The sequence below is a fragment of the Crinia signifera genome, chromosome 5, assembly GCF_055691185.1.
Source record: "Crinia signifera chromosome 5, ASM5569118v1, whole genome shotgun sequence".
Classification (NCBI taxonomy): Eukaryota; Metazoa; Chordata; class Amphibia; order Anura; family Myobatrachidae; genus Crinia; species Crinia signifera.
The window spans coordinates 42,748,288-42,768,474 of NC_139221.1; the positions used below are offsets into that span (position 1 = coordinate 42,748,288).

The following is a 20,187-nucleotide window of genomic DNA, read 5'->3' on the forward strand; positions in this document are numbered from 1 at the left end:
AGTAAAATGGGTTTTGAGGGAGCGCTTGAAGGAGGTAAGGGAATCAGAAAGCCTGATGGGTTGCGGGAGGTTGTTCCAGTGCAGGGGGGCAGCGCGAGAGAAGTCTTGGACACGGGAGTGGGAGAAGGTGATTAGGTGATTAGGTTAAAAGCCTATGGAATTTTAAAGGGGTTCCTAAAGATAGATTCAGCAGAACAGATCTAATACGGCTCTACTAGTCATAGAGTTAAATCCAACATTCATATAATTTTTCAGGAGACTAAGGTGTAGATGTATGAACACGTATTATAGGAGAGCTTCTTCCCCATGTATTACTTTGGTGATGTGTACACATAGAGCCCCTGTTATTATTGGGATTGCTATCTTCAAGATTGCAGTGTACTGATATGCCAGGCAATGTATGAAAGGACCTTAGCACTAACAGTTCCCACACCTGCAGCTATTGATTTCAACAGCTGCAGGAGTCGTTGGCCATTTACTACAGTAGAGACCATGGAACCGGCACAGCCAGAAACAGAGCTGTTCCTGGCTGCGCTGGTTCCTGGCTGCATGTGAGATCTTGCGCATGCCCGGCCACTGGCAATACACAGAGCATCAGCTTGTGGAACCTTCTCTGAATATACATAATAAATGCACATGTAACATATAATATGTACTGTACGGTACATTATGTACAGTATACTGTATCAGTCTGTACAGATGTGTCCTCACGCATCTTTGCTGAAGTGGTGTCAAACTGGCCCTCAAACTGTGAGGATACAGTCGATTGGTCGACCTAAAGATGGTCAACAGTCATTAGGTTGACACAATCATTCGGTCGACATGGTCTAGGTCGACAGTCAAAAGGTTGACATGGGGTTTTTCACTGTTTTTTGAGCCGACATGTGCCGACCGGCGGTATTTCATGCCCTACCATCCACCAGGGCGTGGTGGGAGAATAAAATAGTGTGCCAAGCGCAGTGAGGCACCGTACCCGAAGCATGGCGAGCGCAGCGAGCCATGCGAGGGGACGCGGTGCACTTAAAACTGTGTCCATCTTGACTGTGTCGACATTCGGATCAAAAAACCGGCGAAAAACCCCATGTTGACCTTTTGACTGTCAACCTAGACCATGTCGAACTAATGCTGGTGTTGACCAAACCACCTGTCGACCTTGTGCCATGTCAACCTAGATCCCTGTTGACCTTCCAGTATGTCAACCTAGTGGTGTCCACCTAATGACTGTCAATCTTTATTTCGACCCAATGATCCCATTCCTATCTTTGTGAGACGGAGTCTCTGAATCTGTATACAAAACATTTTGATGAAGCGACTACAGCATTTTTCCACATCAAGTTCCGTTTTGCTTCATACACAGACTCAGAAACACATTTTTTACAAAAAAGACGCCTAACGCTAACAGAATTACAAGGGACCTGTCAGCCCCCTCACACCAGGCATCTCCCGCTGCGTGGCCTATTGAGGCTAGACGAATGGACACATCTGGAACTAAAAATGTAAAAAATCTCTGCTATATAGACGATGAACCAAAAACCAAGTTTGTGCATACTGAGGGTAATGCAAGTTTTTTTTTTTCTTTTTAAGGACTCATGTATTTGGTAAAAGTAACACAAAGCTGCTTCTAGAGCACAGGTCAATTCCTCCAAGGAAGACAAATCGTTATGGAAAAATTCAGAGCGGCAATAACAGTTTCTTAAAAAAAAAAAAAAAAATCCACAGTCAGCAAATCAGATAAGGACTGCCTTTTATAACACACCCCTTTCAACTTTCCAAACTGTCGGTGAATGATAAACATGGAATAGTTAGCCACGCCCATATACCATACCTAAAAAGGATGTTTTAAAAGTGATGAAAAAATAATAATAAGAGTAGTATCAAATGATGTTTACACTATTTTCCATATTTATCTAAAGAGTTTAAAAAATAATAAAAGGAAAAATCCCTATGTAACAGCTAGTAAAAGACAGAAACATATACTGTACTAGCAGTTATATTATAAGGAACCACTTGCCTCTTTCCCCTTGGGTAATGTCGTACATACTCCCCTACGTCATGGGCAGCTACAGCAAGAACTTGTGGGTCATCAGAGACTTCCAGAAGCTTTGTTAGGATTCTACAAAATATTAAAAAGCAAAGAACATTGAAGCAAGGTTTCGCACAAGCAAAGATTAAAATCATCGTACTTGACCTTTGCAACACAGTAGAAATGAATTCAATCAACTTTTTTTGACATATGATGTAACACAAGAATAAATTCTAAACTGATATAAAAACGAACACGTTTTTACAATGCTTATTTTACTTATTGCAAATCATCCAAGATGACAGTATACCATATTAGTTCATATTTAGATGAAAGTATTTAATATTAATCTCATGGTCTACAGTCACTTAACCACTGTCGTGTACATGCTGTGCTAGACTACTTGCATGTTGGATAGAACCAGCCAGATGGGAGTGGTTTGTGTGTGTGGATGGGGGGCTGGAGTGGTAGTGTACTTGTGCACGTGATGGCGTTCACGAGCATGCACACAAAATAACAAGACAGTGACTTATAGGGACTGCATCAGCTGCAGCCCCTAGAAGTTGGTAAGGCTGATGGTATAGCAGGGGAGTGGCTTCCTATACACTTTCTGCTATCACAGTCCAGACTGGCAGTCCCAGTGGCAGAAAACGCCTCTGACCTGGAACAGATAGCCCTACGCGATTAGCAGCAAGCTCTAAATAGTGGAAAGTCACGGCAGCTGCTAGGCAGTCACTGCAAGTGGCAGATTATTACATCTTCTACTAATAGAACTCATTCCATTCAAAACCTCTGTGTACCTTTGTGTTTGTAGTTGTACCTGCATGCAGTTTTCTTGTATCCATTTTGGCGTATTGCACTTTAGTAAGTTCAAAGGATATCACTGCACTTAATTAAACTAATTCAGATCTACTTTTTTTAAAGAAATTATTTAAGTAGCATTGCGCTATATTATTCCTATAATTTTTATAAAATTAATTTATTTAATTTAACGGAGTTGCGCACTACATTTAGAAAAAAGTTAAAAAAAAGAACATCGGCTATAGCAACCTATGAAGCAGAAACATTAACAGAACAGTGATTGCCACAAGCACAGGAAACCGCTTGTGATTGGCCGAGCATCTAAAGCTGGGTTAACACTGGATTTCACAGTGGGGCTAAGGGGTAAAGAGATCACAGCTACTGTATGGTAGAGCAGACATACATACATTTGTGCCATGTTAGAATGTGTTAGGATACACTGCCCAGTGCAACAACATCCCTCCAAATGTTATTAGGGGCCGGTAGTATATTAGTCACCCTCAGAACCTAGAGAAGCAGATCTGATGCATTCACAAGACAAGTGTAGAAATGGCAAATTAAATAAATCCATAATCCTATGCTTAAGTTAATGAATCCACTTTAAAGCTGGGTACACATCAGTACAATGCATCCCCCCAGCCACCCAAGGACCACTAGGACGATATATTGTGCAGTTGTACACAAAACACGCTTCGGTGTGCGATCACATTATATATCGTTACCCAATGCAGCAGGGTTGGCCCACATGATGTGCAGCACATTGAGTGATATAGACAATATATTGTTTCAATCTGCTTCTGAAAAGTATACCTTCTAAGAGGTCTTCTATTGTATACCCTACCTAAGAGACTTAAAAAACACCCCATCTGTTGAGCTCGAGGACAGAGTACAGCAATGGAACAATCTGTGCAATTAGGGACGTGCGCTACTTGAAAGAAATATTTCCTCCTTTTAAAAAAACTGTTAAGCACAAACTTTTAATCCGTCCACAATTCAAAATGGATTGAAACGGAATCTTCACAATGACAAACTTTGAAAAACTCCTTTCATTTCTTTTAATCAATTGAGATATCTATTTAGATTTGTACAAAAGAAAATCAAAGGTAATTTTAGCGTCTCACTTAAATTGAGCAGCTTTAATCTGCTAAGCAGAATGAGCTTTCTATGAACATCGTTTCTAGACAATTTTCTTTTTAGATGGCTAAATTATAAAATACTATGCGGGTCAATTCAGAGACTATGCAGAAAAGTAATCGATGTGTTAGCAAACCAGGGAATCGTTTCAACCCACCACCATCAAGCACAGACCGCTGATCATGCCAGCTGCTGAAATGCATTCAATTAAATCTAAATGATGTGAATTTAAAATGACCCCTTCAGGCATACAGAAAATTAATCCATTTGTCAAGAATTAACCCTTTTCAACAAAAGAAAAACTACAGCCATTTTGTCTCGTCCCCAGTCGGAGTTTTTTATGTAGGCATCTAATGGGATCTTAATGCCAATAAACAATTTTCTATAACCTTACAAACATGCATAGCTTTTCCTATTAAAGAGCTTAATGAGATAACCACATACAAGGAAATAATTAAGTGGCAGTTGGAATGTAAGGTGAACATACTTTTATTATAATTGCTCAGTAAGTGTGCTGGTGATATAATCCCAGTGACCAAATTACCCTGCCAGGAGCAGAGTCATTGAACATGGCTACAGAATTAATTGGCGACAGTAATATGCATCTCGCTGTTATACACTGTCCTATGAAGCACACAACAGAATGCTAAAGACCATGAAAGGGGATGATAAAAATAAACCAAATTCAAAGCAAAACTGTAGTTTGATTTTTCAAAACAAACTATTCAATACAATACAAAAAAAAAAGCATTAATTAAAAAAAAGATCCTGTCAACCGGGATTTCATACCCAGCCCATATAATATGGATTGGGTATGAAATGTAGTAAATATACAGTGTACCTATTCATTATTACAGAGCGTCACAGACACATCGCTCTGGGGAATGGAGCACAAGAACTCCACTCTCTATAAGAAGAAGGTTACAGTGGCAGTACACTATGAAGCAGTTACACGGATGCATGCCACCAGTTGTGGCTCCAGAGGAGGGTTTGCAGCACGGTCCAAAATTCAAATAGGGGGGAAACATGAACTGCCTGTGAGCCAGTTTAGAATTTCAATTGGTGGCAGTTGCTGTGCGTCCCCTATTTGAATTGAACTGAGTTGTAGCCTCTCCTCTAGATCCTCCCCTGCTTACCACCATCCAAAGCCTATCGCACACCTCTCAACAGAACCCTGTCCAGGAGGGACACAAAGTTCTGTACATAGACTTCCCTCTTCATTTAAGATTGCAATCACCTGTTTTAAACTGGTTAATTGAGAAGCAAGGTGTTGGTAATCATAAATTAAGAGGAAAGTCTAGAAATAGGGCATTCTGTCCCTCCTGGAGAGGGTCATGTTGGTAGGTATGCTACTGCCTGGCCAACTTGTTCAGCATCAGGAGCCTTGAACTCTATTCTCAGCAGAGGTTTAAGCCAAGCTAAAAATAAAGCAGAGCATGCTGGGATGTGCCATTTCACAACAGCTGGAGGGCTGCAAGTTTGAGATCACTAATATAGTGTGTACCCAGCTTAAGAATTATACCAATCGAAGGGTAATTATCCTGCCACAGCTGTTATCTCTGTAGAGGTCTTACGCCTGTTCTCAAGTAACATTTACTGTAGGTAACATTAGCGGATTAGAATACCTTAAGTACTACACAGGAGGATCACTATCTAATATATAAAAGTGAAAATTTGTCTTGTCTTTCAATAAAAAAAACAGTTTACCAGCGAAGATTGTGAAATTTTACATACAAGCGTAATAAAACACGGCCAAGTTAACTAAAAAAATTGAAATAAGAATGCCCTTTAATTTTTTTTTCAATTAAAAAACTAAATTTTTGCTGTACGCTTATTGGGGCAGTGACGTGTAGTGGTGGTTGTTAAAACCCCCGAACACACGTTCCTGCATGGTGGGGCCTCACTACGCCTGGGAGCGAGCGTTTTATGTTAAATGTTTTGACATGATCTTAATGTTTATTATCGCAGTGAGCTTTAGCAGGCTTTGTCAGCATTTTCAGCTCTCTGACTATACCAAATTACGCTTTGCGATTGGAGGTTGTATGTAAACGAACTTCGTTTGTTGCTAATATTACATCAGAAATGATTTTCACGATGTTATTTATACTGTGTGTTTACTATTTAAATAGATTTTTGTAAACAAACATTCTTAAAATACCAGGCAACCCCAGGTTCTCCAGCTAGTATTAAAATATAAATAAAACAAATCAATCAATAAGTGAAATGGGGTTAAATAACCATCACTTTTTATTATTTTTTAAAACCATGAATTATTTTTAATCCTACATGATGCTAAAAAGCTGACATTTTGGAACACAAAAAAAAAAAAAATCCAAGCATTGTGCCGTGTTCGGTATGTTGTGTGTGAAAAAATTCTCTGAGATGTAGAACATAATTAAATGCTTCCTCAGAGCAATCTAAATAATGTATAACTAACAGTACAAATATAACCAGCATGGTATCATTTTAACTTCTGAACATTTTCCAGATGCTTGAATAAAAGGTCTATTCGATATGCTTCTGAGACACAAGTACTTACTTCAAGAGCTCATAGTTCTTCTCATTTAATCTTGCAGCATTCTCTCTCCAGAACTTTTCTGATTTATGGACTGGGCTCCATTCCAACCTTCCGGATTTCAGTTCTGAGCTGTACTCATCAAATGAGCTGCAAATACAGCAAAGAAAACCATGACACTCTCACCATGACTACATCACGTTTACACACACACTACAGACACTTGCTTACATCTATTAATATTTTATAATATACTGTATATCAATAGATATGTTCTCAAGGGAGGTGGTTCCCCACAGAACCAATAGTCGGGCAGACTGAAATGGATAACAGGATCAAACAGGACTGTGATGAGTATCATGCCTCTCAATGCTGCTATACGGATTATTCAAAATGTTTTTGAATTAAATTTTTGGTGGTGGTGTGCTGGTCTCTGTTTAGCAGACTCTAAGAAAGAAGATAAAATATGTACAGGTTGAGTATCCCTTTTCCGGATACCTGTTAAAACATAGTTTCTGCTTTCTTTTGCTAAAAGAACTACTGCAGACATTTGCAACTGGCATCACCGGGGACATGATATGTAACTGGCACTACTGTGGAGATATGTAACTGGCACTACTGGGGACACGATATGTAACTGGCACTAGTGTGGAGATATGTAACGGGCACTACTGAGGACATGATATGTAACTGGCATCACCGGGGACAGGATATGTAACTGGCACTACTGGGGACAGGATATGTAACTGGCACTACTGGGGACAGGATATGTAACTGGCACTACTGGGGACAGGATATGTAACTGGCACTACTGGGGACAGGATATGTAACTGGCACTACTGGGGACAGGATATGTAACTGGCACTACTGGGGACAGGATATGTAACTGGCACTACTGGGGACAGGATATGTAACTGGCACTACTGGGGACAGGATATGTAACTGGCACTACTGGGGACAGGATATGTAACTGGCACTACTGGGGACAGGATATGTAACTGGCACTACTGGGGACAGGATATGTAACTGGCACTACTGGGGACAGGATATGTAACTGGCACTACTGGGGACAGGATATGTAACTGGCACTTCTGGGGACAGGATATGTAACTGGCACTTCTGGGGACAGGATATGTAAATGGCACTACTGGGGACAGGATATGTAAATGGCACTACTGGGGACAGGATATGTAAATGGCACTACTGGGGACAGGATATGTAAATGGCACTACTAGGGACATGATATGTAACTGGCACTACTAGGGACATGATATGTATGCAACTGGCACAACTGGGGACATGATATGCAACTGGCACAACTGGGGACATGATATGTAACTAGCACTACTAGGGACATGATATGTAACTGGCACTACTAGGGACATCTGTAACAGCACTACTGGGGACATGATATGTAACTGGCACTACTGGGGACATCTGTAACAGCACTACTGGGGACATGATATGTAACTGGCACTACTGGGGACATGATATGTAACTGGCACTAAATATTTGCAAGAAAATAATTGCTTAGCGTTCAAATTCAGTGCCTGAGATGTTTTGAAACCTTGTTTCATGCACAAATAAAATATATTAGTGTGTATTTCATGTGTTTTTACAACATAAATGCATTTTGTGTGCACACATGGGTCCCGTCCTCAAGATACCTTACTGAAATATAAAAATACTAGGTGATTCATCGCGCCCTACGGGCGCTCTTCACACCGTCGTAAGGGGCTGCGCCCCCTTAATTTGTGAACATTTGTATATGAGAAAGATGGTTAGAATTGTATGAAAGATGGCCTGTATTGCAACTTGAGTTATAGGTGAAATGTGTTAAATAGAGAGCATATGATTTGGAAGGGGGTGTGTATTGTTTTGTTTAATTAAAAAGCGGTTAAGAGTAAGATGTACATTGATAGTGTGGAGGGTACAGTGACATTTGTGGGTGTGGGGAGGGCTGTGTGTGTGCAATAGTATAGTAGGGTGTTTCTGAGTCAGCGGCTCCCCACTGGCGGAGGTCACGACACAGGAAAACAGGAGGCTAGTTAGTGATAGGGGTGTGTGGGCAAAAGGGGGACTAAAGAGGAGGGTGGGAGATACTGTGCAGCTTCTGCCAGTGGGTGAGGGTCCAGCGTGGCAGTACAGGAGTACAGGATGGTGGCCCTTAGTCAGTGTCTCCTCCTACTGGGTGGGAGTTCGGTTGCATGAGAGCAGGAGGCTGGGCTATGAGGCATGATAGGGGCATGTGGGCAAAACAGCGTCAGCGACTCCCCAGTAGTGGAAGTTACGGTTCAGGAGAGCAGGAAGCTGGGTAGTGATAAGGGTGTGTGAGTATACGGGGGACTAAAGAGGGGCTTAGGGGTGCCGTGAATTGCGGGAGGGGTCGTGAATCAAGGGAGGGGGGGGGCGCAGGTGTCGGCGAATCGCGGGAGAGGGCGGGGGTCCGCAAAGCGTGGGAGGGGGCGTGAATTGCGTGAGGGGGGGTTGCGAATCGCGGGAGGGGGCTGCACGGGGGGTCCGTGAATTGCGGGAGGGGGGGGCACGGGGCGCGATGAATCACCTAGTTGGTTATATATTCTTGTAGAAGGATGGTAGGATGTTGCTGTCATTCAGAATGCATTTACATAAACAGTAATAGTAGCAGTAAAAGGTCTGACTTAAAACACCTACAGTAAAACAGAACAGATGTTATATATTATACAAAGAATTGGTTGATGTGTAGGTTGACGTGCACATAGTTCATAGTTGTCACTGGAAAAAAATTGTTACAAGAAAAAATCAACACAGAAAGTTCAACACATGTAAATGTTGACATAAGTGTGGCACTTCATCGGTGTCCATGTCGACACATGAGAATGAATATGAAAACATTCAAAAAAAGAAAAAGAAATCTTCAAAAACTCATGTCAACCTTTTTCATTGTCGACCATAGCCGTGCCAGTGTTTTGCATGTGCCATTTAATCCTGGGGTTGCCGTGAATCGCGCAGGGGTGGGAGGGAGGAGGTGAGGGGTGTCCACGAATCAAGGGAGGAGGGGTCGTGGGTGAATGCCGTGAATTGCGGGGGGGGGGGGGGTGTGTGGGTGCCGCGAATCGTGGGAGGGGGGCGCAGGGGGTTGCAGTGAATTGCGGGAGGGTGGGTCGCGGGGGCGGGGGGTTGCCGCAATGACAGGAGGGGGGGTCAGGGGTGGAGAATCGCGTTAGGGGGGGTCGTGGGGGGCAACGTGAACCGCGGGAGGGGGGGACGTGGGGTGCAGCGAAAGGTCAACACATGTAAATGTTGACATAAGTGTGGCACTTCATTGGTGTCCATGTCGACACATGAGAATGAATATGAAAACATTGAAAAAGTGAAAAATAAATCTTGTCAACCTTTTTCATTGTCGACCATAGCCATGTCAGTGTTTTGCATGTGCCATTTAATCGTGGGAAATGGCGTGAACGGGGGGGGGGGGGGAGGGAGGGAGGTGCATACCCAGCATGACCCTCTCCAGGAGGGACACATTGCTCTGTTTCTAGACTTTTTTCTTAATTTATGGATTACCATCACCTGTGCTTAAACACCTTTCTTATCAATTACCCTGTTTAAAACAGGTGATGACAATCATAAATTAAGATGGAAGTCCACAAACAGAGCATTCTGTCCCTCCTGGAGAGGGTCATGTTGGGAGGTATGGAGGTGTGGGGCGCTCACCTGGTGTGTCTGGTGTGTAGCTGTGTCTTTGCTGTGTAACATGGAGAGGCAGAGGGTGTCTGGCACTGTCTGTGGGCTCACTGGGCTGGTTCTCTGTCATGTGAGTCAGTCATGTGAGTCAGAGGCTCCACCCAGCGTTACAGCTCCAGACACACTTTGAGTGACAGATGTAGCCAAATATATAAGAGATTCTGAAATACAGAATACTTCATTATCCAAAATGCTTCTGGTCCCGAGCATTTTGGATAAGGGATATTCAACCTATATCCATTAATCATCTTTAACAGTCAAAGCCTTTAATTTATATTAAAATTAAAATATTGATTTTACAGTAGGTCGGACTTAAAAACAAATAGACTAACATTTGATATCATTTTCCTTCAGCTCAATGAAAACCCAGGGAAAGAAGAAAAATGTACTTCTTCAGGCTGCAGTCGCCTTGTCACAGGTTTATAGCACAACCAGCAAGAAGAGCAAGTAGACAAATTGTGATATTTACAGAGATGGCACTAACACTAACAAAGAAAAATCTTGCTCCATAAAATGGTCCAGTAAACATGTCAATTTGTAAGATTAGTGTGTCTCTGCTTAAGGACCATTGCCCTAGATCCAAGCGTCTATATAACTTTTTAAAACAAACTGGGGACAGTGACCAATTATCTGTAAATCTTTTGCGAACTAAAGTTATCCAGACATCTGAGGCCAGTAAAACTCTGGATGTGCAAGGAATATTAATGAGATCTCCAACTTCTATAAAGCGGCCTTCTGCTACTAGAGACAGACAAATCAATTCCTTCTGTAACATGATCAGAAGTGCCGGGCTGTGTAAATAAACCACCAGGCATGGGTCTTCAGAAATTCAGCCTGGGTCAAACGTAAATGTCATACAAACTGCAATCTGCCCCAAAAATGCTCTTAAACCATGTTACAGAATGAGCATTAAACCTCTTGTTTTTGTCCTTTTTCTAAAAGTTGCAAAAAGGTCATAAGCAGACAATTAATAAGGGGTGTGGATTGTATTGTCGACCCAACTTAGGTCGACAGGCAACTAAGTTGACAGGGTTCTAGGTCGACAGGTTTCTTCACTGTTTTTTGACCCGAATGTCAACACAGTCGACATGGACACAGTTGGAAGTCAACGGCAGCCCCTCCCATCGCTCGCAATGCTTCGGGCACGGTGCCTTGCTGCACTTGGCACACTATTTTATTCTCCCACCCTAGTGGATGGTAGGGCATGAAATACAGTCTGTCGGCACATGTCGGCTCAAAAAACAGTGAAAAAAAAACATGTCGACCTTGCGACCTGTCCCATGTCGCTCTAAAGCATTTGTCGACCTAAAACAATGTCGACCTAAAACCATGTCGACCTAGAACCCTGTCGACCCAACGGTGACGACCTAAATCGGGCCGTATCCCGTAATAAGATATATGGCGATTTACATGAGAAGTTTCTGAGTAACCATATAAAAAGTTTATTGTACAACTACTGGCTCAAGAGAATACATTGTATCAGTCTACTTATTTATTTAGCGATCTGAAGCGGAGTACCAGATACACATCTAAACCATCATAGCGCCCTCTATGGACAGCGCGACTATTGCTTTGGATACTGGGCCAAAATGGAGCAGAGCACCAACTGCGTTACGAGAAATCTGACACAATAGTCTGGACTAGATATATGCTCACTGTATACAAATAAAAAATGCCTGGTCAAGTTTGATATTAACTCATATTATATTGGTTTTTAAGATCCATTTTTTTCACTATGGTAATACCTTCGCTTACTGTTACAAATAGGCAGCAGGAAGGGTCTATGTGGACAGATCAGGGGCAGCTCATTGATCCATAGAATGATAGCCTGAAGTAACCTGGCACTTTATTACACCGTCCCAGGTCGCATGTTCCTTGAGACAATGGTCACAATAAATCTAGGACTGTTTACAGTATAGAAGTTTTCTATTGTTTTTTTTTCTCTTCATGACCCAATCTACAGAATAAAGCCCGACACACATTAAATTATATTGCCATTGTTAACGACCTGTAGGAGTGATATAATGTGTAAGACATTACAATATCGTTATCATGCATATCATTAACAAAGAATTGGCTAATGTGTACTCGGGTTAACTCTCTACCCATTAGTGTATAGGAATTAGGGGGTCTATGTACTAAAGGGGCATACACATGTTGAGATGTAAAGTATGCTTACGTTTGTGCTGAGCGATGTAGGTTAGGCGATTTCCCTTGAGATTCCCGGGGACTAGATCGGCCATACACACATAGCGATCTGTGCTGAGAGATCTGTGCTAACCAATGTTCTTTATGCAAATGGCAGATGATCTATCAAGATTTTGCCTGCATTTGCTAAAGATCAAAACGGCTGCTGGCGACACATGGGACTGTACACCGCCATCGCTATGGGGTGCACACACAGAGCGATTCTGCATAATTTCTAAGTAATCTATACAGATCGCTTAGAACACAGGCAAAAATCGACCCCTGTGTATGGCCCATAAGGTCTTGGGGTGGTGCTCAATCCGGCATTCTGACTGTCGTGAACGTCCCAACAGTCCAAATCCTGTCCGTTTTCGCCGGCTTCTGACACTAACTCGACAGTCGGAATTCAATGTTCCAACTGTCGAGAGTCGGAAAGTCCATGGACTGGCGAAAACGGCCGCTGATTGTCAAAAAAGGTCTGCGGATTCGAAAATCCACGGCCGTTTCACAATACAAATGCGATTTTTGAAAAAAGTTAAAATGGATAGACTTAAATGCTGTGGGAAACGGCGGCATTGAACAGGCTAGGTGACGATATTTCCACCTGTCAGAAATATCACCACAGTTTCAATACCCCCTGAAGATAAAGTGGACAGAGATTGACCCAACCAGTCTGCTCCAGTCATTTTGCTAATGCCGCAAATAAAAAGCACAGCTCTGAAAGATATGGAGACATACATCTAGAATCCCCACGCTTGGGGCTAAGATACTGGTAATGTTCTGCATTGTGTAACAACAACAAAAATACTGTATGGAGAGATATCAGAAGTACATTTTGTATGTTTAGGACTATTATGTCATATGCAAAGTCATTATTAAATACATCTGCATTAACAAAAAAAAACAAAAATAATTAAAGGACCTCCATCATTTTAAGAAGAAAAACTAAATAGGAACCTTACTCAGACTGCTCTAGGCTTTAGGATATTAAGCTGCGTCTGGTCATGAATGTGTTAAAATTATGTCTGGTTCTCTGGAAGTGTGCGTCTGATTTTAGTCAATAGTAGTACACAGTGTCTCAGTTGTTGGCCCTTAGGTAGAGTCTAAGCAAAATGTATCCATTTCTTATTTAGTTTTACTGGTATCCCGGTTAATCAGCTGGTCGTAAAAAAAATTAAAAAAAAGACAAAGTTGTCTTCACATACTGATAATACAGAACTAATAAAGGGCAAATTGCAAGTATCATTTCAATCCTGCTTATTTTTTATTATATTCTAAGGCTGCTGCTGCTGCTGGCACTGTAGACACTACAAATCTGCCTATGGACAGGTGATTTAGATATTTTGACATTCTGGTTTATTGGTTGTTGATTGTAGCATGACCCTACAGTACGTTAAATTCAGCCTAAGCAATTTTATTACTAAAGCAACATTATGTATTAATGTTACATTAGGATGCAACATGTTTTAGCAGTCAAAATGTATTCTTCAAGCAGAGCACAGTACATGCCAGCAGCCATCTGCAAAATACCCTTCTGTTACCGTTATAAATGATTATGTACATAACTTTAAATGGTTTATAAATAATTGCATTTGCAATAAACTGGTACGCTTAAAGATTAAATTAAAACAGATCCTTGTCATCTGCAATTAAAATAACAAATATTTAATTATATCAATTATTTGTAATACGTATACACATTGTGGTAGGGAAGCCTTAAGCCCCGTACACACGGGGCGACGGGAGCCCCACGCTGAGCGATGTGCTTAACCCTTGGAGTGCCAAGCGAATTTGTCAAAATAGGTGTAAAAAATATAGGAAATATGGGGGGGTATTCAATCGCCGCCGCTATTTCCAAGGGGGGAAATAGTGGCGAGCGCCTATTCAATGCGGTCTTGTGTGACAGCATTGAAAGAGGCAGATCGACAGAACGGGCCCGACTTTTTTTCGATTACAGCCGTGAATTGCTGCGATCACGGCCGAATCTCGACAATCCACGGCCGTTTATGTCGACACGCCCCCTTTTCACCGATCGCAAAGAGGGACATTGAATCCTGCCTGGCGATATGCTGTCGAGCAAAACGAAAACGGCACAGGGTCACGGCTGACGAGACAGATCGACCGTCGTGACCCGGGATTGAATACCCCCCCACAATCTTTTATTACACAACATTGTTTTTACATTTATATAACAAACGTAAGCGACGCTGGCATTTTAAGCAGATATTTTAAACAGCTCTCACAAATGTTGGCACTCAAAGGGCTGGAATGCACTATTCCTGGCCACCCCTCTTAATTTAAGATTACCATCACTTGTGGTGAAACACCTTTCTTATCAATTAACCTGTTTAAACCAGGTGATGGCAATCATAAATTAAGAGAGAAGTCCAGAAACAGAGCATCGTGTCCCTCCTGGAATGGGTCATGTTGGGAGGTATGAAATTACCCCGTGGGCACACAGTTTTATAGTAGAAGAAAGCAGATTGCAAATGCTCATTTGATGACCGCAAAACAGTAACTTTAGAAGAGTAGGATGTTCATGTTACTTCCTAACAGAGACCAACTCCCTAGCCACCAGCCATAATCTGACATCGTTCATAAAGACTTAAAGGGGCCTTAAATAACCCAGATTTCTCCTCCCCCTTCCAGAATGACAGGCCAACCACACCCCCTCCGTGCCTTTCATGAGTCGACATGAGTTTTTTTTATTTAAACCGGCTTGTTCGTACTTTTTTTTTTTTACACTTTTCACGGGTCTACCGGTTTTCAGGGTAACCTTTTGACCCCGTTCACCGTTCCCATGTCGACCTTTTGACCCTGTCACCCTATTGTACATGTTGACCTTTTGGGGTCTACCTATTTACGGTCTATCTATATACTATCTAATAACCCACACCTGTCATGTCAGCCTCATATACCTGTCTTATGTCAGGTCTTATTAGGATACTGCCCCAAGATGTTGGCGAGGGATCAGGTGCTGTCATGGCGGGGAGGTTGGGGTGGCACTAGCATATCTCATCAAACTAATCCAGGTAGGAGATTCTTGTCATTCTGAAAAGGTCATTGAAGGCACAATAAGCATGGGTGTCCTCAATTTGGTGGAAAGATAAACCCTTGCCAGTATGATGAACACTCATCTATCACCTATTATATTTATACACCTGTATATCAATGAGCGTCAATGAAATAGCGCTGCAACTCTATACGGAGATTTTCAGATATATAGAAAGGCCACATGAAGAGTACTGACAAAGAGGAAAGGATTTGAATTCACTTGTAACTGTCAGTGTTGAAAAACTCATTCAAGGTTTCTTTTTTATGAATAAAATCCCCATCTTCCAGAGACCGTGGGTGAAAAGATAGCTTTCAATTGAATACCAAGCAGCACACTACAGAAGCCAAGGTCATAAACGCTAGCAGTAACATATCATCGAGAATAGCTGACTTACTGTACATACTGTTACTTTAGATTAAATGTTTTATTGTAGTCTCCAGCACATGTCAATCTTTGAATGTTCACACTTATCTATTATGGACACAATTTACAATGAATTGCAAACACATTTCGATACTAACCTCAAATCTTGAACACTTTCTCCTAGTTTTTCTAAAAGGAATTTGATATCGTCAACTATATCCTCGTCGTCATATTTCTGCTGCTCCAAGTTCTCCAGCTGTTTCAGGACTTTGCACTGGATCATGGCCAGAGCATAATCCTGTCGGGTTTCTCTCTCGGTTGACTTTTCCAGTAGATTCTAGAACCAACAGTCACGCATTTAGCTGCTTATCTACAGATGTCCCTATGAATCTTAACTCTATCAAGTCTGTTATGCTGCCACTGTTAGCCAGACTGAGCAGAAATAACACACGGGGAGAAAAAGAAAAAATACACAGGGGGTTCTAAGCACTCAGATAAATTCAGGGGTAAATTTCTCACTAGGTTGTTTCATAAATCATTATCAATAAATATATTTATTTGTACGTGTTGGTCTTTGAACATGAATGGGGTTACCAAATCAATAGTCATTGTTTATATAGGTACTTGTTTCCTAGCACGGCGCCACCGATTTCAATTGTATGACATGGGGTCGGAAAAATCATTCGCATAGCATGCGATGCGACCGATTTGATCAGATTTTTAATTGTACAGCCACCCTGATGGCTGATTACAATGTTAAATGCCCCCCAGACCAGATTTTTAATTGTATACCCACACTGATGGGTAATTACTATGTCAAATGCCCCCCATTGTTAACGCCATGCCACGATCAACGCGTCCTCCGACCTTTTCATACCCACACTATCCACGTCGGCGTGGAGTTGATTTTATATAGCGTGGCGAGCGTAGCGAGCCCGAAGCGTGGCGAGCAAAGCGAGCTCTGCGAGGGGACGTGCATTACTTCACACGTATTATGCGTCCCCTCGCCACGCTTCGGGCTCGGTGCGCTCGCCACGCTATATAAAATCAACTCCACGCCGACGTGGATAGTGGGGGTATGAAAAGGTAGGAGGACGCGTTGATCGTGGCATGGCGTTAACAATGGGGGGGCATTTAACATTGGGTACAATGTAAAAATCGAGTCGGTCGCATCGCATTGCATGTTATTATAATGGCATGCGATGCGACCGATTTTTAATTGCACGGGAAACGTCTTTAAAGGCCTAAAATCGGGTCGGTCTGGTCTGATCGGGTACCATCGCATACCTTAAGTTATGGTATGGTATGGGACCCGAAGGGCGCCGTGCTAGGAAACAAGTACCTTTATAGATTTAGATTAAAACATACGTTATAAATATAAAAAGAGATTTTTATATATATTTTTTCTTTTAAACTTTTTTTGTGGGTAAAATTATATTTTATTGATTGTCACACACATACACGATATACATGTGTTTAAACTTGTTTTTCTTCAGTACCACCAGCAAATAAGAGACACGCTTCTTTAGAGTTCTATAGATCATATACTCAGAAGTTCAGTACAGAAAAACTAGGGTAAAATACCCCTACCATTGTTCCTGTGACCTAGAGACAGGAACTTGCAGTCTGTCCTTATTTTTGAGCATAAAATGGCATCAAAGGCTACAGCTGCTATTGCGCTACCTTGTGTGTCATATGTACCCTCACACCTCTTAGCAGGGCTATCTGTACCTTCCCTTTATGTCACTGAATACTATATCTTTGAATTATGAATCCATAACATTTCAGAATCCAACTCAAGCGTCTCACACTCAAAGGACAGCAGGTTGGATTAAATGAGTACAGTAACCAAGGTTTTTTGATAGACAATGAGGTTGACTTGCAATCAGTATTATATTAAGGCCTTTGTTGTGCTCATAAGTTTACATACCCTAATATAATTTGTGATTTTCTGGCCATTTGTCAGAGAATATGAATGATTACTCACAAACTTTTCTTTCACTTATGGTTAGTGGTTGGGTGAAGCCATTTATTGTCAAACAACTGTGTTTACTCTTTTTAAATCATAATGACAACAGAAACTACCCAAAAGACCTTGATTAAAAGTTTACATACCCTGGAGATTTTGGCCTGATAATACAGGTATGGACACAAGTTGACATAAACGGGTTTGAATGGCTATTAAAAGGTAACCATCCTCACCTGTGATCTGTTTGCTTGTAATCAGTGTGTGTGTATAAAAGGTCAGTGAGTTTCTGGTCTCCTGAAAGACCCTTGCATCTTTCATCCAGTGCTGCACTGACGAGTCATGGGGAAAGCAAAAGAATGGTCATAGGATTTGCAGGAAAAGGTAATTGAATTGTATAAAACAGGAAAGGGATATAAAAAGATAGCCAAGCAATTGAGAATGCCAATCAGCAGTGTTCAAAATCTAATTAAGAAGTGAAAAATGAGGGATTCTGTGGAAACCAAATCACGGTCAGGTAGACCAACAAAAAATTCAGCCACAAGTGCCAGGAAAATTGTTAGGGGTGCAAAGAAAAATCCACAAATAACTTCAGCTGAAATAAAGGACTCACTGAAAAAAATGTGGTGTGGTTGTTTTAAGATGCACAATAAGGAGGCATTTGAAGAAAAATGGGCTGCATTGTCGAGTTGCCAGAAGAAAGCCATTACTACACAATTGCCACAAAGCATCCTGCTTACAATACTCCAAACAGCACAGAGACAAGCCTCAAAACTTCTGGAACAAAGTCATTTGGAGTGATGAGACCAAAATGTAACTTTTTGGCCACAACCATAAACGTTACATTTGGAGAGGAGTCAACAAGGCCTATGATGAAAGGTTCACCATTCCTACTGTGAAACACGAAGGTGGATCGCTGATGTTTTGGGGATGTGTGAGCTACAAAGGCACTGGAAACTTGGTAAAAATTGATGGCAAGATGAATGCAGCATGTTATCAGAAAATACTGGAGAAAAATTTGCACTCCTCAGCCCGGAAGCTGCACATGGGACGTACTTGGACATTCCAACATGACAATGATCCAAAACACAAGGCCAAGTCGACCTGTCATTGGTTACAGCAGAATAAGTGAAGGTTCTGGAGTGGCCATCTCAGTCTCCTAACCTCAATATCATTAAGCCACTCTGGGGAGATCTCAAACGTGCAGTTCATGCAAGACAGCCCAACAATTTACAGGTACTGGAGGCTTTTTGCGAAAAAGAATGGGCAGCTTTACCATCTGAGAAAATAAAGAGCCTCATCCACAACTACCACAAAAGACTTCAAGCGGTCATTGATGTTAAAGGGGGCAATACACGGTATTAAGAACTGGGGTATGTAAACTTTGGTACTTGTGTATTATCACGGCACCCATCGCAGCGCATACCATAAGGCATACAATGATATGCCATGCAATGCGATACAATGTTAGCAGATGTTATACAATTTAAAATTGTATACCATCGAATTGTATGGCATATACAATGGTATAAGATTTTAAATTGTATAAGCACCCTAATGGGTGTTTTCAATGTTAAATGTGCCCCCTATAAGATAATTGTATAAGCACCGTAATAGGTGCTTACAATATTAAAAGCACCCCCACGCCACCCGTGCTATCAACGCCAACCCGAGTCGTGGCGAGCGGCGGCGGTACGCGTCCTCTGACCTTTTCATACCCCCACTATCCACGTCGGCAGGGAGTTGACTTTATATAGTGTGGCGAGCGCAGCGAGCCACCGAGCCCGAAGCGTGGCGAGCCCCGCGCGGGGACGCGGAATACATGTGAAGTAATGCGCTGCGCTCGCCACACTATATAAAGTCAACTCCGCACCGACGTGGATAGTGGGGGGATGAAAAGGTCAGAGGACGCGTACCGCCGCCGCTTGCCACACTTCGGTTTGGCGTTGATAGTGGCAGTGGCGTGGGGGTGCATTTAACATTGTAAGCACCTATTAAGGTGCTTATACAATTAAAGATTGTATATACAATTTAAAATCGCATCTCATTGCATTGTATGCCATATACAATGGTATACAATTTTAAATGGAATACAATGCCATACAACTGAATATCGTGGGCGCCGTGATAATACACAAGTACCTAAACTTTTGACCAGGGTCATTTGGGTAGTTTCTGTTGTCATTATGATTTTAAAAAAAGTAGTGTTCATTCTAGAACCCGCCATCTTGAAAACCCATGAAGTTCCTCTTCCCTGCCTGGTGTATCGCTGTCTGCTGTGGTGTTTCTAGCACAGGTCTGGTTTGCATATCAGTGCTGATATACAGACCACGCTGTGCTAGAAGCACTACAGCAGACAGCGACACCCCAGGCAGGGAAGAGGAACTGCATGTGTTTTCAAAGATGTGGTACTTCTT

At 41.9% G+C, this 20,187-nt stretch overlaps 1 protein-coding gene across 1 annotated transcript in view; it reads right to left on the reverse strand.

Annotated features, from left to right (window-relative positions):
* Nucleotides 1-20,187, reverse strand: part of ATP6V1H (ATPase H+ transporting V1 subunit H) — a 77,039-nt gene that overhangs the window by 7,950 nt on the left and 48,902 nt on the right. The window contains exons 12-14 of the mRNA XM_083187097.1: nt 15,963-16,141; nt 6,498-6,623; nt 2,012-2,113 (exon numbers count right to left, since the gene is read on the reverse strand). Of these exons, the coding sequence (XP_083043223.1) occupies nt 2,012-2,113; nt 6,498-6,623; nt 15,963-16,141 (407 nt within the window). The remainder of the gene's footprint in view (nt 1-2,011; nt 2,114-6,497; nt 6,624-15,962; nt 16,142-20,187) is intronic.